At 41.4% G+C, this 24,702-nt stretch overlaps 1 protein-coding gene across 3 annotated transcripts in view; it reads left to right on the top strand.

Annotated features, from left to right (window-relative positions):
- BAZ1B (bromodomain adjacent to zinc finger domain 1B) overlaps nucleotides 1-24,702 on the top strand; it is a 70,381-nt gene that overhangs the window by 18,523 nt on the left and 27,156 nt on the right. For all 3 annotated transcript variants that reach the window (XM_045993015.1, XM_045993016.1, XM_045993017.1), the window contains exons 4-9: nucleotides 3,503-3,704; nucleotides 7,809-7,930; nucleotides 9,784-9,981; nucleotides 17,766-19,464; nucleotides 22,802-22,940; nucleotides 24,126-24,256. In XM_045993015.1, the coding sequence (XP_045848971.1) occupies nucleotides 3,503-3,704; nucleotides 7,809-7,930; nucleotides 9,784-9,981; nucleotides 17,766-19,464; nucleotides 22,802-22,940; nucleotides 24,126-24,256 (2,491 nt within the window). The remainder of the gene's footprint in view (nucleotides 1-3,502; nucleotides 3,705-7,808; nucleotides 7,931-9,783; nucleotides 9,982-17,765; nucleotides 19,465-22,801; nucleotides 22,941-24,125; nucleotides 24,257-24,702) is intronic.

Below are 24,702 nucleotides of genomic sequence, written 5' to 3' on the forward strand. Positions count from 1 at the left end.
CCTCCGCAGGGAGCCTGCTTCCTCCTCTCTCTCTGCCTGCCTCTCTGCCTACTTGTGATCTCTCTCTCTGTCAAATAAAAAAAAAAAAAAAAAAAAAAAATTTTTTTTTAAATTAATAAAATCTTAAAAAAAAAAATATCTTGACGAAACTCAATGCCCAAATGTCTTCGTTGGTGAATTCTGTCAAACATTTAAGGAAGATACAGTACCAATTCTATACAAATGTTATCAGAAAATAGAAGAGGAGGGCGCCTGGGTGGCTCAGTGGGCTAAGCCGCTGCCTTCGGCTCAGGTCATGGTCTCGGGGTCCTGGGATCGAGTCCCACATCGGGCTGTCTGCTCAGCAGGGAGCCTGCTTCCCTCTCTCTCTCTCTCTCTCTGCCTACCTCTCTGTCTACTTGTGATCTCTCTCTGTCAAATAAATAAATAAAATCTTTAAAAAAAAAAAAAAAGAAAACAGAAGAGGAGAGGGAGGTGCGAATTCTTTGGAACTCATTATGTAAGGTCAGCATTTACCCTGATACCAAAACCATATAAGCACATTAAGAGAAAAAACTGTGCATTAAGAAAAAAAGTCTGTGTTCACAAAACTCCATTGTGAACACAGATGCAAAATTTTCTTTTTTTTTTTTTTAAAGATTTTATTTATTTATTTGACAGACAGAGATTACAAGTAGGTGGAGAGGCAGGCAGAGAGAGAGGAGGGAGCAGGCTCCCTGCTGAGCAGAGAGCCCAATGTGGGGCTCAATCCCAGGACCCTGGGATCATGACCTGAGCCAAAAGCAGAGGCTTTAACCCACTGAGCCACCCAGGTGCCCCCTAGATGCAAAATTTTCTAATCAAAATTTTAACAAATGAAATCCAGCACTAGGAAAAGGACAGTTTATCATAATTCAGTGGGGTTTATTCTACAAATGCAAAGTCGTTACAAATTTATAATTCTCCTTATAAACAGGATGAAAAACCGTATGGTCATCTCATTTTATACACAAAAAGCATTCAACAAAATCCAGCATCAGTTTCTAATAAAAACTCTCAACAAACTGCAAATAGAAATGCCTTCAGTCTAGTAAAGGGTATTTACAGAATAATCTCCAGCTAACAATGTACCTAATGGTAAAAGAGTGAATGTCTGCTATTCCACTCCATTTAACATTGTATTGGTGGTTCTAGTCAATAAGTACGTCCAGAAAAGGAAATAAAGGGCATCTATATTGGGAAAGAAGAAATAAAGTTATGTTTATTTGCAGATAGCATGATTGTCTATGTAGAAAATCTCCTGGAATCTCCCATAAAAGCTACTAGAGCTAATAAGTGAGTTTATGAGCAGGGTAGCAGGATACAAGATAAATAATAGAAAAACCAAACAATTGGAAGTTAAAATTTAGAAAGATCAGTACCATTAAAGATTTTTTACTTGTATGTTTTTGAGAGCGAGAACATGAGCAGGGGTGAGAGGCAGAGGGAGAAGCAGACTCCCTGCTACGTAGGAAACCCGATGTGGGACTTGAACCAGGACCCAGGGTCATGCCCCAAGCTGAGGGCAGACACTTAACCGACTGAGCCACCCAGGCTCCCAGAAAGATCCACCATTCATGGTAATGTTAAAAAATGTGAAATATTCTGGGAGTAATTTGACAAGCGATACACAAGATCCATACACTAAAAAGTATGAAATGTTCCTGAGAGAAATTTAAGAGGGCCTTAAATGATAGATACATCTTTGCTCGTGGGCTGGAAAACTCAGTATTGTTAAAGTATCAGTTGTTCCTAAGTCGGTGTGTAGATTCACCACAATTGCAATAAAATCCCAGCAGCTTTTCGGCTATACTCAAAAAATGATAATAAAATCCCAGCAGCTCTTCTGTAGGAATTGTCAAGCTGATCGTAAAGTTCCTGTGGAAGGGCACCTGGGCAGCTTGGTCCAACTCTTGGTTTTGACTCAGGTCGTGATCTCTAGGTGGGGAGATGGAACCCTCTGCCGGGTTCCCTGCTCATTGGGGGACTCTGCTTCCTCTGACTTCCCTCTTCCACCACCCCTTCTCCTTGGCTTGCATTCTCTCTCTCTCTCTTTGAAATAAATCTTCATTTTATTATTTTTTAAAGATTTTATATATTGGAGCGCCTGGGGGGCTCAGTGGGTTAAAGCCTCTGCCTTCGGCTCGGGTCATGATCTCAGGGTCCTGGGATCGAGTCCCGCATCGGGCTTTCTGCTTCAGTGGGGAGCCTGCTTCCTCCTCTCTCTCTGCCTGCCTCTCGTGATCTCTGTCTGTCAAATAAATAAATAAAATCTTAAAAAAAAAAAAAAAAGATTTTGTGTATTTATTTGAGAGAGTGAGAGAGAGAGAGAGCATGAGTCGGGGGGAAGGGCAGAGAGAGAGGGAGAAGCTGATTCTCCACTGAGCAGGGAACTCCTGATGCAGATCACTATCCCAGGACGCTGCGGTTATGACCTGAGCCCTAGGCGCCCCATACATAAGTCTTTTTTTTTTTTTTTTTTAAAGATTTTATTTATTTATTAAACAGAGATCACAAGTAGGCAGAGAGAGAGGGGGAGGCAGGCTCCTTGCTGGGGCTCGATCCCAGGACCCTGAGATCATGACCTGAGCTGAAGGCAGAGGCTTAATGAGCCACCCAGGGGCCCCCCGATACATAAATCTTTAAAAAAGAAAAAATTAGTGTGGAAATGCAGAGCCCAACCAAAAAGAACTTTGACAAAGAACAACAAAGTAAGGTATAATACTGTCGATTTTGGTTAAGATTATATGCAGTTGGTATAAAGATAGACAGACTGATAGATCAGTGAAACAGAGTAGCATTCAGAAATCGACTCGTATCCATCCATACACACACTACTGATGTGGAGCCCAACAAGGGGCTGATACTCCCAACCCTGAGATCAAGACCTGGGCTGAGATCAAGAGTCAGATGCTTAACCGACTGAGCCACCCAGGCGCCCTCAACTACTGAGTTTTGATAGAGGTAGAAAGATACTTAAGTGAAGAAAAGATTGTCTTTTCAACATGTGATTCTAGAATAATTGGGTATCCATATATAGAGTTGAAATTTATTAATTTTTTCGAGATTTTATTTTTAAGCAGTCTGCACCAGACGTGGGGCTCAGACTCAAAACCCTGAGATCAGGATTCGTGTGCTCTTCCTATCGAGCCGGCCAGATGCTCCTGTAGACTTGGTTTTCGTAAAAATGGAAATTCTTGAACTGTATTTTACATATATGTCACGTTAGTGTAGTGATTGCCTTTTGGCCTTAGTACATTGGTGTGTGAATCATGAACTAGATGTTGGTCATTTTATTTTTTAAGGTATCCTGTTTCAATTTAGAAATCTGAGAAATGAAGTTGAAAAAAATCACTACTTGGCTACTTCAGAGTTTCAGTGAATTTTTGTCAGGTGAAGTGGGATGGATATTGGATAACAAATTCTAAACATCTTGAGCTTTCTGGTTCTTACTATCGTTGATTCTCGCCCATCTCCTTTATAGGTTGGGAAGGAAAAAATGCTCAAGGTGAGGATTGTGAAGATTCATCCTTTGGAAAAGGTAGATGAAGAGGCCGCTGAGAAGAAATCGGATGGTGCCTGTGACTCTCCCTCCAGCGACAAAGAGAACGCTGGTCAGATTCCTCAGGATCATCAGAAGAAAGAAGCTATCGTAAAAGAAGATGAAGGAAGGAGAGAGAGTATTAGTATGTATGATGCTAGCTTTCCTTAGTGAGTTGTGCTACTCTGTTTATTTTATACGCAAATCTTTTTGAGTTCTCCTGCACTTAGATTTGGACTTGAGTTTTGTAGATAGCTAGACATGTTTTTGTTCATTTATGATTCGGAAAGCAAAATATTCAGCAAGTGAATTAAGATTTTAAATCAGCCCCCCCCCCCACACAAAATATTTAAATCTCCCTGTACAGTTAAGAGCATTGGGAAGTCGTTACCTCTGGCTGCTTAGAAATCTGTGTGCATGTACCTGTCTACCCAGGATGGGAAAGAAAGCCTTACTTTCCTTACATCTAAGTTGGATATAAGGAAGTAAGTGTGGAAGCAGGGGGATTGGCATAGGAGGGGCTAATTCTAATTTCTGTTTCTTTTCATATTATAAGCCAGTGTGGTGCTTTTAAGATACTTCCTTTTGTCTATATTCTGTAATTCAGGTCCCTCTCAGATGGGAGCTGCCGGAATTGTGAAACACTAAAAATAATTTTTAGGGACCTGGAGACTTAACCAGTGATTTTTCAAAGTTGAGAAACTAAAACGTTGCTTACTGGGGAGACTTTTCAGCCTCTGAGGGCTTCGTTGTTGTTACTATTATTATTTTTTTAATTTGTGTAAATAAGGAATTTGACTGGATCTCTTCTCTCTCCAAAAATAGGAGCACTCAGAGTGTTTGTGTGTATCAGTCCCTTTCCCTGTGACTATTCGCGGATTAAACAGTTTTCCCTCATTCTTTAACTGTCACAAAGTTGGAATTAGGATATTACATTAAAATGTTCTGCTGTCTGCCTTCCATTCTGTTTTGTGTCTCCGGGGGTCTAGGATCTGTCGATGGTCTTAGAGGGTCATCCTTACCCAGTCCCAGGGATGCTTTGGAGACTGCTCCCTTCTCGCTGTTGATGCTGCGGTTTTGTTTTCTTCTCTGCTGTATTACAAATGCTAATGTCTGCGTTTTTCAGTTTCTCTCTTCTTTTGACACTGAAGCTTTACAATATGTGTGTTACAGTTCCTGTTTTGCCTTGGTTGTTTTGGGTAGGTGTTGGCCGATCTGTCTTCTAACACTTCTTTTCTTCTAGAATGAGGATCCCTGGAATACCCGTGATGTGTTACAGCTGTTAGTTTTAGACCTTAAGCATCCTGTACCAGGAACTGCTGGTTTTAGGCTTTGGCTTGTTTTTTAGAGTGTGTGCCTTAAGTGCAGGTTTTAATTACTGGGTGTAATGTTACTGCTACTACGTTGATAAGAGTCGTAGGTGGGCCAAAGAATTAATGTTATGGTGTATTTGCGTTTCTTCAGGGGAAAAATTCGTTAGAATTTCCATAGAAATATGAGAGGCAAATTCTACTATGCAAAATATTTTCTTAACCATGTGACCTTTCCTTTTACTTTGTGGAGGGAAGCAAGAATTTTTCAGGTTTGTGTTCCTAACCTCCCTCGTAGGACTCTGTTCTCCATCTTAGAAGGGAGCTCTCTTTTCTCTTGGCCAAGATACTTGTGCTTTGAATACCATTCCCTCTGGGGCACATGGGTGGCCCAAGTCGGTTAAGCGTCTGCTTTCAGCTCAGGTCATGATTCCAGGGTCCTGGGGTCTAGCCCCGCATCTGACGTCTTGCTCAGCGGGAAGCCTGTCAGTTCCCCTGCTTGGGCGCTGTCTTTTTCTTTCTCTTTTTTATAAATAAATAATACTCTTTAAAAAAAAAAGTGAATACCATTCCCTCTTAGCTTCTCAAGGGCTGGGTAAACTTTTATCATTCTACCGTACACTCTTTTTTTTTTTAAAAAGTAGGCTCCATGCCCAATGCAGGGCATGAACACATGACCCTGAGATCAAGACCTGAGCTGATACCAAGAGTTGGACCCTTAACCAGCTAAGCCACCCAAGGGCCCCTCTACTATACAGTGTTTTAAGCTCTCTTTCTAATGGTTCTTCTCAGATTATAAACAAAGTCTCATTTTCTAAAAACAAAAACATATCTTCCCTTGATCCTGTTCCATTTCTGTCTTACTTATTCAAGGTAAGATTCTTGAGAATGTTGTCTCCACTTTCTGACCTATGTCTTACGCTGTTACAATGTACCTTCTGCCTCTTTACTCCTCAAACTGTTCCCAACAAGCTTAATAGGTAACCTCCCTAATTGCAGAATTCACTGATTTCTCCTTTGTGTTTTGCTTTTCTGTTCCATTTAACACTGTTGGTCACTCTTGTATCTTTCAGCTTATTTGATACCATAGTCTCCCTGGGTTTCCTAACTACTTTTCTGAGAGGAGGGGTTATTTGGTTTTGTTTTTAAGTGTCTTTTTTTTTTTTTTTTTTTTTAAAGATTTTTTTTATTTATTTATTTGACAGAGAGAGAGATCACAAGTAGGCAGAGAGGCAGGCAGAGAGAGAGGAGGAAGCAGGCTCCCCGCGGAGCAGAGAACCCGATGCGGGGCTCGATCCCAGGACCCTGAGATCATGACCTGAGCCGAAGGCAGCGGCTTAATCCACTGAGCCACCCAGGCGCCCCTGTTTTTAAGTGTCTTTTGTCTAACATGGGACTCCCAGCTCATGACCTCGAGATCAAGAGTTGCACATTTTTTTCCGATATTAAATTATTTTTCATAGGATTTTGTTCTGCCTCCTTTTAATTTTTCTGTACAAGGGTATTGTTCTATTTCATTCTTGCCCACAGTTTAAATTCTTAATCTCTATAAAGGCAGATGATTCCCAGACCCACGTCAGCTTAATTTCTTACCTCTAGACCCAGTCTTCACGTGCATGTCCCGGGCAGTTTAAGTTTAACACCTGTAAGGCTAAATTGTTCATCTTACTCTTTATGTTATCTTCCCAAGGCACATCAACAAGAATTGTCCTGTTTTTCTTCCTTCCTTCCTTCCTTTGACAGATAGAGATCACAGGTAGGCAGAGAGGCAGGCAGAGAGGGGGAAGCAGGCTCCCTGCGAAGCAGCCTGATGCGGGGTTTGATCCCAGGACCCCGGGATCATGACCTGAGCCGAAGGCAGAGGCTTAACCCAGTGTGCCTGGCTCCCAGGCGCCCCATGTTCTGCTTTTCTTTCAACATTCTCTTACTCACTTAATGACCCCCCTCATCTTGGTCCCTAAGGCAGAAAACTTGGAAACTGTTAGCATTTCCACATCTAGTTGGTTACCAGTCTGTCTTCTAAATGCCTCTTGACTCTCAAACTCCATTCCAGTTAAACTGATTCAGATGTTCAGTGCTGTTTCTTGTGATTCCCAATCTTCAGTCTCAACTGACCTTTTCATTCATTTTCTAACTGCAGAAAGTGTTTAATTTTTTCATAGTAGTGATCTTTCACACCATAGTTAGACGGAAATCCTCCTTGTTTCCTTAGTGCCCACAAGACACATTCATCTCTTTAAATGGCATTCATTGTTGGGGCTCCTGGCTGCCTTAGCCGGTAGAACATGTGACTCTTCATCTTATGGCTGTGAGCTCAGGCCCCACACTGGACATGGAGCCTACTTTAAAAAAACGTCTGGGTGGCTCAGTGGATTAAGCCGCTGCCTTTGGCTCAGGTCGTGATCTCAGGGTCCTGGGATCGAGCCCCGCATCGGGCTCTCTGCTCTGCGGGGAGCCTGCTTCCTCCTCTCTTTCTGCCTGCCTCTCTGCCTACTTGTGATCTCTGTCTGTCAAATAAATCAATAAAATCTTTAAAAAAAAAAAAAAAAATGAAATCCAATGTTATTTGTAATTTGGCCCCTTCTTACCTCTTTGGTTTGAAGTTTTGACTGCAGTCTAGATCGTAGTCACTCATCTTGTTGCTTATAGTCTATAAAGAAGTCTTACTTTTTCTTCCAGACCAAGTTAGACATTGCTTCTCTTTCCTCTCACTGTATTTTTCTGTATCAGTCTGTCATAGTAGTTTATCACATTGTACTGTAATTTTTGTACACTCATAGACTATCTGCTTGAGGTAAGGATTTTATAATTCATCTTTGTGCCCCATCATTCAGTGCTTAGTGTAGAGTAGGTGTTCATTAAGATTATTAGTAATGAATGAATGAATGGATGAAATTAAAGACTTGTCTTTTTCACTAATTTTCTGTTGATTTGATTAGATGACAGAGCACGTAGGTCTCCACGAAAACTCCCTACTTCATTAAAAAAAGGAGAAAGGAAATGGGCTCCACCAAAATTTCTGCCTCACAAATACGATGTGAAATTACAAAATGAAGATAAGGTTAGTTGGCACTTTGTATTAAACCTTTTACACGTAGTAAATGTTACTTCAGAAAATGTAGGGCTAGTTTTCTCGGAGAAAATGTGCTTAAAAAAAATGAATGAATGTGTTTTTATGACAAATTCTGAGCGGTTTTCTAGTCTTTGTGACTATGACCTTAAGTTAAATTGTATTTTTTTCTCTAGGAGATAGCATGCTTTTTTTCTTTTAATATGAATTATTAGGGTATAAAAATAATTTGCATTTGAGCTTCAAGCTGAGTTTGAAAAATAAGAATCAGTTCCCAGCAGTTAAGGACTTTTCCACAGGTAATAGCTCTTCCCAGTTAAAAATAAAGCAATTTGTAATATACTTAAACTCAGAAACTGAGTCAGTTCTAATCCGTGCTTTTACAAGGAATTTGTAAAGCTACTTACCTAAATAGTAAATAGCTTTAAGATGACTTAGTGCTTTGTTTTACTGATTTATTGATCCAGAGTCATGATACACCTTTTAAAAAAACAAAATTATTTATTTATTTTAGAGAGATGGGGTTGGGGGTGGCTCAGAGGAAGAGAGGGAGAGAGTCCCAAGCAGACTCCACACTGAGCTCAGAGCCCGACATGGGGCTCAGTTTCATGACCCTGCGGTCATGACCTGAGCTGAAACCAAGAATTGCATGCTTAACTGACTGACCCACCCAGATGTCCCTGGTGGTTCGCTTTTAAATAAAAATAGTATTCTGTATGTACTATTTTGTAGCTTGTTTTTTTTCATTTAGTATGCGGTAAGCATCTGTGATGTCATTAAATTTTTCCCAAAACAGTGTTTTCAGGTTGTAGGGTGTATGCTAGTCAGCAGGGGAGTTACTAAAGATGTAGATGCCCAGGCTCTGCTGCCTGAGATACTTCTGATTCCATAAGTTTGGGGCCCAAACATCTGCATTTTAATAACACCCTAGATGATTCTGATAAATTTGTCCTGATTAAGAAATGTTTTTCCCCTGAGGTTGTATACATTATAGGTAATATATTTTATGGTTATATATGTTACATGCAGTATATTACATATATTTATATGTATATAATGGTTGCCTTCATTATATGGATGTATTTTAATTTAAAAAGTGATTCCATTGCTGATGTACCTTTAAGTAATTTTCCCTTCTGTTTTTTGTTTTGTTGTTGTTTTTTTTTTTTTTCATTTTATAAGCAGTTGGTGATGACTGTCCCTTTACTTCTAAATTGCTGTGTTTTTTTTTTAAGATGTTATTTATTTGACAGAGACTGCGAGAGAGGGAACACAGGTAGGGGGAGTGGGAGAGGGAGAAGCAGGCCCCCTGCCAAGCAGAGAGCCTGATGTGGGGCTCGATCCCAGGACCCTGGGAACATGACCTGAGCCACACAGGCGCCCCTTACTTCTAAATTCTTAACAAGAGGAATTGCTGATTCAGGGACACCTGGGTGGTTCAGTCTGTTAAGTGTCTGCCCTCTGCTCAGGTCATGATCCAGGGGTCCTGGGATCAAGCCCCACATCAGACTATGTGCTCAGAGTCTGCTTCTCCTTCTCCCGGTGCCCCTCCACCCCACTCATGCTCACTCTCAAATAAATAAATGAGATCTTTAAAAAAAAGGGGGGGGGGGAATTGCTGGTTCAATGGGTATGCACATTTTTAGGACTTTGATACATACTGATAAATTGCGTAGGGATGTGTTTAACATTCTGTCTCAGAAAATTACTCTTTTTGTTTCATCTAGCTTATAGTAGCCATATTTGATAGAGGGGATTATGATTTTTCTGGAGAGAACATGAATCTTTGTTCTCAGTTAATTGCTTATTACCCAGTGGTAAGTTATTTGTATTTGTTCACCTAGATCATCAGTAATGTGCCAGCAGACAGCTTGATTCGTACAGAACGCCCGCCAAATAAGGAGATACTTCGATACTTTATACGACATAACGCGTTACGGGCTGGTACTGGTGAAAATGCACCATGGGTGGTAGAAGACGAATTGGTGAAGAAATACTCCCTCCCTAGCAAGTTCAGTGACTTCTTACTTGATCCATACAAGGTAAGGTCACTCTAATTTTCGAACAGCAAGATAGAGTACTTGTAGATGCGTTTGTTTTCTCTGGTAGCTCCATTTAGATCCGATTGTGAGCTTTTAAAACAGAAAATGGATTCAGAAATTTTCACATCTGTCTGTTTTAAGTAGGTGATGATGTGGGGTTGGTATTGAATATCTCCCCTAGTTCGATTAATGGTTTTTTAAATTCCGGTTGCATAATTAAAAAATTCATACTTTTTTGCCTCATTCTTCTTGGAATGAGGTATAGTATAAATAGAAAAAAAAACAAAAAATCTGAATTTAAATATCAGATAAAATGACCAAAGACACCAGCAGCCTTGAAAAAGACTTGAAATGAGTATTACTTTGTGTGACAGATTAGTAGAAAATCTAGCATTTCCCTCTTGAGAATGTGTTGGGCTTTTTTCCGTCAGTCAGCTCATTTGATCTTCAAAAAATTTCTTATGAAGTCGTGGGGGTGGGGCGAGTGTGTGTATGTGTGAGTGTAATCTTATTTTCCAGACGCAGACGCTGAGGCTAGTCTACTTAGAACCAACAGAAAGTAAAATGACAAAAGCCAAGACGTTGGCCTCAGATTTCTGATTGTCTTTTTCATCTCAGAGTTTCTCCAATAAGATCTTTATTTCAATAAGATTTTTTTTTTAAAGATTTTTATTTATTTATTTGACAGAGAGAGAGATCACAAGTAGGCAGAGAGGCAGGCAGAGAGGAGGAAGCAGGCTCCCTGCTGAGCAGAGAACCCGATGCGGGGCTCGATCCCAGGACCCTGAGATCATGACCTGAGCGGAAGGCAGAGGCTTAACCCACCGAGCCACCCAGGGGGCCCAAGATTTTTTTTTTTATGTAGGTTTTGAGAGTGTTTGTGTTTTTTGTGGCAAGTTTACTGATTTGCATACTGATAGTTCACCTCGGTCTTAAGGCGGGAATGGGGGCCAGAGCCACTGATTCCTTAAGACCAAGTCAGAGTTCCATGATTGTTTTTTCCCTTTCCTATTCACTTTGAAAAAACTAAGCACATCTGGTGTCATACAGCTAAGTTGCCTCAATTATTTTAGGTTCATTTTGCTGAAAAAAGTATATTGAGGGGCGCATGGGTGGATCAGTGGGTTAAGCCTCCACCTTCAGCTCAGGTCATGATCCCAGGGTCCTGGGATGGAGCCCTGCATCAGGCTCTCTGCTCAGCGGGGAGCCTGCTTCCCCTTCTCTCTCTGTCTGCCTCTCTGCCTACCTGTGCTCGCTCTCTCTGTGTCAAATAAAATCTTTAAAAAAAAAGTATAAGAAATAATTTTTTATTTCTCCAACCATAGTTTAGCACTTAGCATGTTTTCTTATTCCAGACCAGCATGACCAAGCGTTTTTCTTCCTGTACTCTTTAAATTTTTATTTGCATAAAAAGTTTAGAAATTAATAGGCTTTTTCTGGAGTAGGACTAAAGTTTCTATGGAACTTTGGTAAACCTAAATTTTGTTTATTCACTGAGAGGAAATTTTAATTCTTTGTCATTTTATTGCTCTAGAGTTTTGGAGCTGTGATAACGGCTTTCTGTGGTTACAATATAAGGTGATGATTATTACTGTATGAAAATCCCATGCAGAATCATCTCTGAATGAGTTTCAGACTGTTAGATCATTTGAGTCCTTACATATTTTCCTCTTTTTAAATCTTACAGCTTTTATGTATTTTAGTTTAGGGATTCATGTATATGCATAACTTGAAAAAAAAACTAAAAAAAGAAAGGCCAAGTATTACTTATGGGTAAAAGGTCTTTGGGGCTTACTGGAACAAAAAGCTGATCACACTTTTTGTAGGAGCCAGAGACTAGAATTTTAGGAACTTGTATCTTGAAAAGGAGTTTCTGAAGAAATCAGCTACTCTCAAATTTTCTACTAAGGGCTTAAGATACTTAATAGAATTTGGCTATAATTAAGATTGAGATGACTAAGAAGTATTAGCTTGTTTGGACTAAAGTGTTTTAGAAGACAATGATTCCGTTCAGAGAACTTGAGACTCATGTAAAATACCAGTCTACGTAATAATTCTTATTCCCCAGTACTGCTTGACATTTCCCTGTTTTTGTCACCTGAGTTTTGCATATAAGTTGTGTTTTTCCTGTTTGTAGTTTCCTTCCTCCCTCCCTTCCTTCCTTCCTAAGATTTCATTTAGTTGTCAGAGACAGAGAGAGAAAGCACAAACGGGAAGCGGCAGGCAGGGGGAGAAGTGGGCTCCCTGGGGAGCCGCATGTGGGACTTAGTCCTAGGACTCCAGGATCATGACCTGAGCCAGAGGCAGATGCTTAACTGACTGAGCCACCCATTTTCTTAAAGAACTTAGAGTATCTCTGCCAGGACAGTATATAGTAAGGAAACAGATGAAGTAAACCATGAAACAGTGTTTTGGATTTTTTCCTCATCTAAAGGAAGTTTTAAGTCATGCATTGAGGATTCAAGTTGATCACATACAATCTGCCTTTCCCAAAGGCAGTAAGTTTAAAAAATTTTTTTCTCTCTTCATCTTCTCTTTGGTTTTCATAGAATCTCATTTGGTTTTCAGCCAGGTGCAGCTCCTGTGAAGAGAGAGGAGACGTGGAGTTCAGGAAGCAAGTTCTGAGCAGCAGTTTAGGGAAAGGACCGATGGGGATCCTAGGTGGGGAGAGAAGAAAGTTAGAGATTTGGAAGTTGGAGTGTTATCTGAGTAGGGCCCGATGTGATGATGAGAGTGTGTTTGTGGTCTTGTAAATTCTAGAACAAAAATTACTTGAAAATGAGAACTAGCTTACTCATTTTGTGTTCTGTAATATTTAGCATAGGCGTAATAGGTATGTGGCTGGTGAATTCATCTCTTTAAGTATCATTTGTTGAGAAAAAAAGGCAACAACAGTTGAGTTTAGGGATAATGACTTGGGGGAGTGTCCTATAAGGAATTTGTGTGGTAACTGTCATGTAAGGTGAAATGTGCCATTTTGGCTCATTGCCCTTCGGTGTAATATATTGCAATTCCAGTGTTTTGTCACTCACACCACAGTGTTTGAACTCTTTTTTTTTTTTTTTTTTTTTTTTAAAGATTTCATTTATTTATTTGACAGACAGAGATTTCAAGCAGGCAGAGAGGCAGGCAGAGAGAGAGGAGGAAGCAGGCTCCCCGCGGAGCAGAGAACCCGATGCGGGGCTCGTTCCCAGGACCCTGAGATCATGACCTGAGCCGAAGGCAGCGGCTCAATCCACTGAGCCACCCAGGCGCCCCAGTGTTTGAACTCTTAATTTCAGGCTGCAGTATCCTTAGTAGGGAGGCTTTTGGATAGAGATGTAACAACTAAATACTACTTTTTTTAAAGACCTTTGGAATCCTGCCATAATTTGGACTGCTTTAATAGGGTTTTTAATACACTTTCAGAACATCTTATTTTGAAATAATTTCATACCGAAAGTAGACAAGTTACTGTGAAGGATTTCTTCTGTATATCTTCAAGTGAATGCCCCAGATATTAACATTTGTTTTATTATTTTCTCTTTTCAACACACAAATTAATTTTTTCTGAGCCAGTGAGAAAGCCCTTTCATTTGAATATATGGGATATTTTCTTTTTCTTTGTTTTTTTTTTTTTTTCTTATTTGAGAGTGAGAGCATCAGCAGGAGGAGGGACAGAAGGAGAGGGAGAGAATCTCAAGCAGACTTCAAGCTGAGCTCAGAGCCCATTGTGGGACTCACTCTCATGACCCTGAGATCATGACCTGAGCCAAAACCAAGAGTCAGATGCTTACTGACTGAGCCACGTAGGGAGCCCAAGCACAAGGCTATTTTCTAATGTAACTGTAGTACAGTTGGCAAAATCAGGAAGTTAACGTTGAAACAATACTATGATCTGTAGTCCTTATACAAATTTTGAAAATTGTCCCAGCCCTGCCCTTTTAGCCAAAAAAAATATTGGTTTGGTTTCAGTAGGATCCAGTACAGTATCATGTATTATGTTTCCTTGTTTTGTTTTGTTAGGAGACTGATCTCTGATCTGGAGCCATCTCTCAGCTCTTCTTTGTCTTTCAAGAACCTTGACATTTTTTTAAGAATACAAGCCAATGACTTGTGTGATGCTTCTCAATTGTGTGGCTGTTTTCATATGATTATATTCAGGCTATGGATTTGGGGTAGAAATGCCGCAGAACTGATGTGTTTTTCTTAGTGAATCATATCAGAAGGCACATGATGTAATTTTGTCTCATTACTAGTGATGTTAATTATATATTTTTAAAGTTGTTTATCTCTTCTAATTGTTTCAAGTAAGTGTTCATGGTTTAGATTTTTTACTTAAATTGCCTCTTGATTTTTATTTATGAGTTTTAGAGACTAGAGCAGAAGAACTTTAAAAAATAAATTATGTTAACTTTAAAAGCACTTAAAACCTAATTTATGGCAACAGATTTTGCATATTGACTGATAACGATATGTGGAGGTTGAAGCAAGTCCACTGTGTCAGTGTTGTCTTGAAACTCCTACCATGGCTCCTTGGGTGAATGGGAAGAATGAAGTAAAAATCAAAATGCAGATTGCCAAAGTTTTCCAATTCATGGTTTTTTCTACTTATTGTTAAGTTAAATTTAGCATCTGAATGAGCACTGTAAATAAAGTTTCTTCATTTTTATCTTAATAGATTTCCTTTCCTTATTTGTGGTGGTGGTTTGTTTTCAGGTGTGACAGGGAGCCAGGTATAGAACTGTATGCTCTGTTTTTCTTAACGGCTTTCATGTTGCTGAGTCATTCATAAATATTTTGTTCTTGTTTAGCATTTAGGAAGGGCCTTTGCCTAAAACCTACATACAGTACTGCTGTTTCGATGTCCATTCTTTTCTCTCTCCCTGTGCACTACGCTGGTAGATTACCTGTGCTGGGGGATAGGGGAGACCCTTAGCACATAAGCGGTTTTATGCTTTTTCAGATCCCCCTGAGTCCAGCCATGCCGGCTCCCATTTGGCTGTGACCGCCCAGCATGCCCTATGCTGAGATGATCCAGTTACTGAAGGACTGCTCAAGCGGGGAGCCGGCCTGTTGGGAGGGGGTTGGGTGAGTTAATTTCTTTCATTTTTAAGAAAAAAAGTTACGTGGTGTGGTTTGGCAAGAAAAACACACCTTATAAATAAAAATAGGTTGCTGGACCGTCTCATAGCTGAGACATCCCAGCTTTTTCTTACATCATTTCTGCATAATATGGTGCTTCTAAGTAGAAGAAATTGAAAGAACCTTACGATAACTTGAGTGACTTTTAAATAGGAAAAAAAAAGCAAATTACGAAGTGGCCCTTATAACAGACCCTATTAAGAGATAAGTGGTAAAATTGAAACAGACTCACACTAGTGTCCTTTTTAGTGATAAATTTCATTTTAGAATGACTTTAAATATAGTCTGTTATCTGGAGCATTCGAAGAAGTATCGGCTTTATACTCTGAAGATGTTCCAAGGCTAGTAGGAGCACATATTTGTCTTTGATTTCTGCCAGGGTCGCTTTGGGCCTCCTCCTGTGATTTGTAGGGTGATTTCTGAAACACTGGTCTCTTTCGGGTGTTGCTACCATTACTGCCCTTCAGGGAGAGTCCTTCGTAAGTCATCTTCGCTTACTCATTTTAACATTTTGAAATCTAGTTCTGGGGAAACAGAACTAGGAAATTCTGCTTATTCCATAAACTATGAAACCTCTTCGTCAGCCAAGACTGAGGACGATAATCGGGGAACAGAAATAGCCAGCTGGAGGAACAATAACCTGTAATTGCCTTAGTCCTTAAAAGGCAGATTGGCCTTTGAAGTTGGAGACTTAGCCAGGAGAAGGATGTTAGGGGTGGGTAGCCCGCTCGTTCTTCACAGACTAGATCTCTCCTGTTGGTGCTGCCTTGGTTCTGTGAGTTTGTCTGGTGGTCATATCCGTACTGTTTCGATCTTACTTGACATCGCAGTACAGCTTACTAAATTTTGCCTTGCCTGTCTGGTCACGCCGGACAGGAGTGTTGGTGTCCTCCGTGTCTTCTCTGGGATCGCTGTCGCTGTGCTGCTTCCCTCGTCTTTCTGAAGGGTCTCACGATTTTGTCTTCAGTAGTCTGTAGCTGCTTCCTTGCCTGCAGCGTCCTCTCGTGCTGACCCGCTGCTTCCATGTTGTTTCTCTGAAGTTCATCCATCCCACTCAGGATCCTCGAGTTAGGTTCAAGTCTCCAAGTGCCTTCTGTGCTTAGTTGCTTTTGGTATCAGAAATCACATCTTCTGGAGGTTTTCTAGTTTCCCTCCTACTCACTTGAATTTTTGTGAAGTTGGCTGTACCTTTTCATTGCTTCGGTATTTAATTTAGTGTGCAGTTCAGCTTTTTTTCTTTGTAATTACATTCTTGAAAGTTCCAAAATCAGCAGTTGGGTTTTTTTTTTTAAACACACACTTCAACAGAAACAATGGTATTACGACAAGTTGACTGGTTCTAGCCTGTTAACTAATTCTTGGTAAGGGGAACGAGGTGGAGGTTTGAGGAGACAGAAGATGTGTGTCCAGGGGAGAGGGAAGTGACTGGAGAAAGGGACATATCATGTCATTACTGGGTGGCATTTAGGATGCGTTTGAGGTACCTGGTTCTGAATTTAAAGGGAACCACACACTGTATCTTCTGTTGCAGTCATGGGTAAGCTGAACATGCGCACGCCAAGGGTAGCTCGGTGTAATAGAGCAGGAGAGACCAGGGAAGCGTAGGTTTATGCAAGGCGCATTATAATAACGGACTGGAGTTTCATGCGGGTAAAAGACAAGGAAGTGAGTGTAGGGAAAGTGTGGTTGAATTAATGGTTTAAGGTCCTGGCGGGATTGAAGGATTATAGTTGGGCTACTAGAGGGAGTGAATTTGAAAGCTGTGAGGGTGACAAAAGAGAAGCGTATGAGATTGAGAGTGCAGAGGGCTTAGAGTTAACAACATATTCTTGGGAAAAAGTTTTTGATGTGTGGGAAGAGAAAGGGAAGTTTGAGGAACCAGGGGCAGGAGGGCTCCCCGTTTGTCAGCAGTGATTTTTGTTGTTGTGCTATTTTAAATAAAATATGCTTCTTCATTTAGACAAAAAAAACTTAATATACTTTCTACTTAAAAGGATGTAACGTTCCCAGTTGGAACAGAGGTTTAAAGGCTTACAAATCAGAGTAATTCTTTAACTTTTTAGATGTTGCCATTATCTAGATCAGGTATCCTCAGTCTGGGATCCACGGATACACTGAAATTGTATGCATAATTTTTGTGTGTTTCTTCTGCAGAAAGGGTGCACAGATTTCATAAAAGCGTATAAGAATTGCTAGCACTGTATATTAACAGAAAACCAGTTACATAGCAAAAAGGTCTAATTTTACAGTTTACATTTTTTTTTTTAAAGATTTTTATTTATTTATTTGACAGAGAGATCACAAGTAGGCAGAGAGGCAGGCAGAGAGAGAGGAGGAAGCAGGCTCCCCGCGGAGCAGAGAACCCGATGCGGGGCTCGATCCCAGGACCCTGAGACCATGACCTGAGCCAAAGGCAGCGGCCTAATCCACTGAGCCACCCTGGTATTAAAAGGATTTTGTATTGATATGGCCAAAACATTAGCTAGCATTCATGTCTTTGTTTCTTCAGGGGCATAGTGTCTGTGGGCAGAAATGAATATGTAGTTTTACCTGGATAGCTGGGCAAGAGGGCCTATATGATGCTTAAATATTGCTTCTTCAAATTAGTTTTTCCTTTTTTTTTTTTTTAAATCAATTTTGCACTTGTTCTTAAATTCTAGTACATGACTCTCAACCCTTCTACTAAGAGGAAGAATACTGGATCCCCAGACAGGAAGCCCTCAAAAAAATCCAAGACAGACAACTCTTCTCTGAGTTCACCACTAAATCCCAAGTTATGGTGTCACGTACATTTGAAGAAGTCCTTGAATGGCTCGCCACTCAAAGTGAAGAACTCCAAAAATTCCAGATCTCCCGAAGAACATTTGGAAGAAGTGATGAAGATGATGTCACCCGCCAAGCTCCATAGTAACTTTCACATTCCTAAGAAGGGCCCTCCTGCCAAGAAATCCGGGAAGCACAGCGATAAACCTTTGAAAGCAAAGGGCAGAAGCAAAGGTATCCTTAATGGACAGAAATCTACAGGTAATTCCAAGTCTCCCAAAAAGGGCTTGAAGACTCCTAAAACCAAAATGAAGCAGATGACTCTGTTGGATATGGCCAAAGGCACTCAGAAGATGACACGAGCCCCACGGAACTCTGGGGGTACAGCCAGGTCTTCTAGTAAACCCCACAAACATCTGCCTCCTGCTGCCCTACACCTTATTGCCTACTACAAAGAAAACAAAGACAGGGAGGACAAGAAGAGCGCCCTGTCCTGTGTTATCTCCAAAACAGCTCGCCTTCTCTCCAGCGAAGATAGAGCCCGTCTCCCAGAAGAGCTGCGAAGTCTCGTTCAAAAACGCTTTGAGCTTCTCGAGCACAAAAAGCGGTGGGCCTCGATGTCTGAAGAGCAACGGAAAGAATATTTGAAAAAGAAACGAGAGGAGCTGAAAGAAAAGTTGAAGGAGAAAGCCAAGGAGCGGAGAGAGAAGGAAATGCTTGAGAAACTAGAAAAACAGAAGAGGTACGAGGACCAGGAGTTACCTGGCAAAAGCCTTCCAGCATTTAGACTGGTGGATACCCCCGAAGGGCTGCCCAACACGCTCTTTGGGGATGTGGCCATGGTGGTGGAGTTCTTGAGCTGTTACTCCGGGCTGCTCTTACCGGATGCTCAGTACCCCATTACTGCTGTGTCCCTCATGGAAGCCTTGAGTGCAGAAAAAGGCGGCTTTTTATACCTCAATAGGGTGTTGGTCATCCTCTTACAGACCTTATTACAGGACGAAATAGCGGAAGACTATGGTGAACTGGGAATGAAGCTGTCAGAGATCCCGCTGACTCTCCATTCTGTTTCAGAGCTGGTGCGGCTCTGCCTGCGCAGATCCGATGTTCAGGAAGAAAGCGAGGGCTCCGACGCGGATGACAATAAGGATTCGGCGCCATTTGAGGACAATGAGGTACAAGATGAGTTCCTAGAGAAGCTGGAGACCTCGGAGTTTTTTGAATTGACGTCAGAGGAGAAGCTGCAGATCTTGACAGCGCTCTGCCACCGCATCCTCATGACGTACTCGGTGCAGGACCACATGGAAACCAGACAGCAGATGTCTGCAGAGCTGTGGAAGGAACGGCTTGCTGTCCTGAAGGAAGAGAATGATAAGAAGAGAGCAGAGAAACAGAAAAGGAAAGAAATGGAAGCCAGAAACAAGGAAAATGGGAAAGAAGAGAATGGGCTAGGCAAACCGGATAGGAAAAAAGAGGTGAAGTTTGAGCCCCACGTGGACCTGGGAGCCGAAGACATGATCAGTGCCGTGAAGAGCCGGCGGCTGCTCGCCATCCAGGCCAAGAAGGAGCGTGAGATCCAGGAGAGAGAGATGAAAGGTAAGGGCTTGTGTTGAGAGCAGAAGGGGGACCCTGTGGAAGACAGTAGAAGGAAGGAAGCCCCGGTGATTGTCGTGACTCTTCAATTATCTTGGTGCGCGGCAGCCCAGACCCCACTGGGTGTGTGATGCTTGGTGGGAGTGTGCCTCCTGGCCTTCTACAGCTAAGGATGGTTTGGCTTGGATTAATGTGATGGTGGCCTCTTCTCTGAATTTGACAAAGGACCAAAGTCACAAGTAGACATCGCGGAAAGACTATAGGGCTTGGGAATTGCTGGCCTGGTTTCAAGTACTACTCTGACTTTGTTGTAGTCTTTTGGGAAGTTACTCTCTGTGCCTCAGTGTCCTCCTGTGCTCGTTAAGATTGTTTTAACAATTGTGCTCTCTTGGGCAGCACATATACTAAGATTGTTTTAACAATTGAATGACAAGGTGTTTGAAGCCTTCAGTGCAGTTGCTAACTCAGATACTAATCTTTCCCTTATTATGATGTAAGAATGTAAACATTTGGGGCTCTGATAGCACTATCAGATCTGAATTTTTTTTTTTTAAGATTCACTTATTTGAGAAAGAGAGTGTAGACGGTGGGGCAGAGGGAAAGGGAGAGAGAAACGCAGACTCTGTGCTGAGGGCAGAGCCCATTGTGGGGCTTGATCTCATGACCCCGAGGTCGCGACCTAAGCCAAAACCACGAGTCAGATGCTTGACTGACTGTGCCACCCAGGTGCCCCAAATCTGAACATTTTTAAACAGCTTTACTAAATAGTCCACATACCATACAGCTTGTCTATTTATAACATATAACTCATTGTTTTTTAATATATTCACAGGTATGTGCAACTTTAACCACAATTTTAGAACACACTCACACTCATCTTCTCAAAAACAAAACTTTTTTTTAAGATTTATTTATTTGACAGACAGAAATCACAGGTAGGCAGAGAGGCAGGCAGAGAGAGAGAGGAGGAAGCAGGCTCCCCACCGAGCAGCAAGCCCGATGTGGGGCTTGATCCCAGGACCCTGAGATCATGACTTGAGCTGAAGGCAGAGGCTTAACCCACTGAGCCACCCAGGTGCCCCCAAACCTCTAAATTCTTTAGCTGTCACCACCCTGTCCATCCAGATTAGCTTGTTCTGACATTTCATATAAATGGGATCATATAATAAATACGCGGTCTTTTGTGTCTTGCTTCCCTCACTAAGCATAATGATTTCAGGGTTCACCCGTGTTACAGCACGTCAGTACCTCATTTCCTTTTATGCCTGAATTACCACTCAAGGCTTCTGCTTTGCCATCCCTCGTTCTGTATTTGTGGGGGGTTTTGTTTTTGTTTCTGTAAAGACTTTATTTATTTATTTATTTGATGGACAGATCACAAGTAGGCAGAGAGGCAGGCAGAGACAGAGGGGAAGCAGGCTCCCCACTGAGCAGAGAGCCCGATGCGGGGCTTGATCCCACGACCCTGAGATCATGACCTGAGCCGAAGGCAGAGGCTTAACCCACTGAGCCACCTAGGAGCCCCTTGTTCTGTATTTGTATCTCCTTTCATGAATCATGAGAACCCTAGCACCCATCAATACCAGTATTTACTTATTTGATGAGTCTTAGAATGTACACAAACTTGTACTTCAAGTACAAGGATAGCTTCAGAGTTGCTCTTACCTGCAGTAAATTTCCTTAGTTTATTGTGTTTTTTTTTTTAAGACTGTTTATTTATTTGACAGAAATCGAAAGTAGGCAGAGAGGCAGGCAGAGAGAGAGGGAGAAGCAGGATCCCCGCTGTGTGTGCTCTGGGGCTTGATGATCCCAGGACCCTGAGGTCATGACCTGAGCTGAAGGCAGAGGCTTAACCCACTGAGCCACCCAGGTGCCCTTATTGGGGTTTTTGATCTTTAAACTATGTTGGTCGCTGCTGTAGTTTACAACCGTATCGGCAATTCCAGCTTATAAAGTGAAGATGGTAAAAACCATTTATTTGTCAAAGTTGGACCCTAGATACCTAGAAATAACTTTAGTAGCACTTTCATGAATATATAATTTCTTTTAAAACAGATTCTAGTTTATACTGCCTGAGGCCACTGAAATATCTTCACATTGATACAGGTGCACTGTGCATCTGTATATACATACCTTTCAGTTCTAAAAACCATATATTGCATTCCAGGTACAACAGCATGTAGATTAACTGTGTATACGTCACTCTGCTGCTGTATGTTACCTAAAATGTAATGACTTCTTGAGTTTCTGAAGTGTTCCTCTGTGTGTTTTAACATCGGGCAAAGGAAAGGTCTTGTGATACTCTTAAATTGATACAGAGAAGTAAGGGACAAAGAATGTTAATATTTTGCCAAGGTCAGTTCATGTTATTCGGTATCTAGCTCAGTGCTGGAACCTCTGGAACCGAGTTTGGTCTTTGATGACTTGCCCTATGTAGCTTGTTGTTTGTTTGTGGCCCTAAGAGAAACAACTTTTCCTTGATTGTGATTTAGCCATTACTGTTTGTATTGTTTAGCTTTGTACTGATTTCTGCTGTAATCACTGTTGCAAACATTTCGTTCCATTCAGGAGAGCAAACTTTGTTAAAGGTGGTGAGTATCATGTTGGTTTTCAGTAAATGAGATTTGTCTTACTTTTTTAAAGTAGCCTCTTTAGATTGATGTATTTTCCCGATTCTCACCGTAATTAATGTTGGTGTTCTCTCATCGGTAGGACATCAGTGTTACACATTCTGAAGTTGTAAGTGGTAGTGCCGTGCTTCAGAGTCTTAGTTCTAGAAAGAGGGCGAGATTACTGGGCTCTTCTTGTTGAGAGAAATTCCTGTCTGGATGAAGCAAGCCCATATAATGAATGATCAGAAATAAATGAATAAAAAATTTCTTTTAGAGATTTTATTTGCTTTCAGTTGCACAAGCATGGGCAGGGACAGAGGGAGAGAGAGAGAATCTCAAGCAGAGAGAGCTGGCGCAGGGCTTGATTTCACGACCTGAACTGAAACCAAGAGTCGGGTGCTTAACCTGAGCCACCCGGGCACCCCCACAATTTTTTTCATTATTAACAGTAGTGACTTGCTGAGTATCTCCCCAGATAGTATTCAGTACATAGTGATTGCTTTTCTGCACAAGTGCTTGCCTGCCTTTGCTCTCTGGTCTTTTTTCTTGTCACCAAGGCTACTAAGCTGAATTACAGTCAGATTCCTCAGGACTGAAATAGGTTTTATTTTGAAATAGCTGGTCTGGTTTTATTCATTCTAGTCATTTTGAGAATCAATTCCATTTAAAAACTTATAATAGAACTTATTAGAAAATAAAGTCTAGTTGATTGTTTTGATCTTTACCAGTGAAACTAGAACGCGAAGCTGAAGAAGAACGAATACGAAGGCACAAGGCAGCTGCTGAGAAGGCTTTCCAGGAGGGAATTGCCAAGGCAAAACTAGTCATGCGTAGGACTCCTATTGGTACAGATCGAAACCATAACAGGTAACTTATTAGACTTAATTTTTGTCACCTTTTATATTGTTCCTAGTTTTGAAACTCTAAAGTTCTAGAATAAATAAGCTATTCGTTTATGGATTTTGGAAACCATTGCTCATCACACATTTAGTGAATGTTTTCTATGTCACATGCTGGAGTTACACAGTTAAATAAGACACGAACCTGTTCTTTTTTTTTTTTTTTATTTGACAGAGATCACAAGTAGGCAGAGAGGCAGGCAAGGGGAGGGGGAAGCAGGCTCCCCACCGAGCAGGGAGCCTGACGAGTGGCTCGATCCCAGGACCCTGAGATCATGACCTGAGCCGAAGGCAGAGGCTTAACCCACTAAGCCACCCAGGTGCCCCAGACACAAACCTATTCTCTCTCTCTCTTTTTTTTAAAGATTTTATTTATTTGACAGACAGAGATCACAAGTAGGCAGAGAGAGAGTAGGAAGTAGGCTCCCCACGGAGCACAGAGCCCGATGTGGGGCTCGATCCCAGGACCCCGGGATCATGACCTGAGCTGAAGGCAGAGCACAAACCTATTCTTAAAAAAAAAAAAAAGACAGAAGGGGCACCTGGGTGGCTCAGTGGGTTTAAGCCTCTGCCTTTGGCTCAGGTCATGATCTCAGGATCCTGGGATCGAGTCTTGAATCAGGCTCTCCGGCCAAGCAGAGAGCCTGAATCAGGCTTGGCCGATTCTGCTTGGCTGGAGAGCCTGCTTCCCCCTCTCTCTCTGCCTGCCTCTGTGCCTACTTGTGATCTCTCTCTCTCCCTCTGTGTCCAAAAAAAAGAAAGAAAGACACAATTCTGTTTTTGAAGATACCAGAAATAGGAAACCTAAATTATTATGATGGGTGAAACGTAATCCAGATAGAGGTCATTAGAAATGGTAATACATTTTACATGTGTGTATTGTGTGGATCCTGAAGTAGAAAATACTAAAAGTTACAAGACCAGTGCTCTAACCCCTGAGCTATGGAGCCTTCACCCGAAAATACTAAAAGTTATAAAAATTACAGATAGGAAGCAAACCTCAAATTTCAAAAATGTTGGTATTCTGTGCCAATTTATCAATTGTATGGGTCTGAACATTCAGTGATACTCTGTAATCATCTCCCCTAACAGTAAAGTCATCCCATGCTCGTGATCTGTCATTATTTTATTAACATATGGTTGTGATTTATAGGTACTGGCTCTTCTCAGATGAAGTTCCGGGATTGTTCATTGAAAAAGGCTGGGTGCATGATAGCATCGACTATCGATTCAGTCACCGCAAAGACCGTGCGGACCCTGCTGATGAAGATTACTGTCCCCGGAGTATGTGTATCTATCAGTTCTTATACCCTGCTCAAGTAGACTCATTAGTAAGGACTGTCTTTCCTTGGTCACTTTTTCTTTTTGCAAAGTTTATTTGCTCCTTAGGTAGATGTATTTGAGTGGGGTGGGAGGATATGAAATGCGTTGAAGGAAGGAAACTAACATTTGGTTATGAACTTTGTTCCAGGTGTAGTGTGGAAAGATAAAGAGCTTGAATATTAGGATATTTGGGTGTTAATTTTTTGTTTTAAGATTTTATTTATTTGTTTGACACAGACAGAGTAAGAGAGGGAATACAAGCAGGGGGAGTGGGAGAGAGAGAGAAGCAGGCTTCCCGCTGAGCAGGGAGCCCAATATGGGGCTCGATCCCAGAACACTGGGATCATGACCTGAGCCAAAGGCAGGCATTTAATGACTGAGCCACTCACTCACCTTTGGGTATTAGA

This window comes from Meles meles, chromosome 21 (assembly GCF_922984935.1).
Source record: "Meles meles chromosome 21, mMelMel3.1 paternal haplotype, whole genome shotgun sequence".
NCBI classification, from domain to species: Eukaryota; Metazoa; Chordata; class Mammalia; order Carnivora; family Mustelidae; genus Meles; species Meles meles.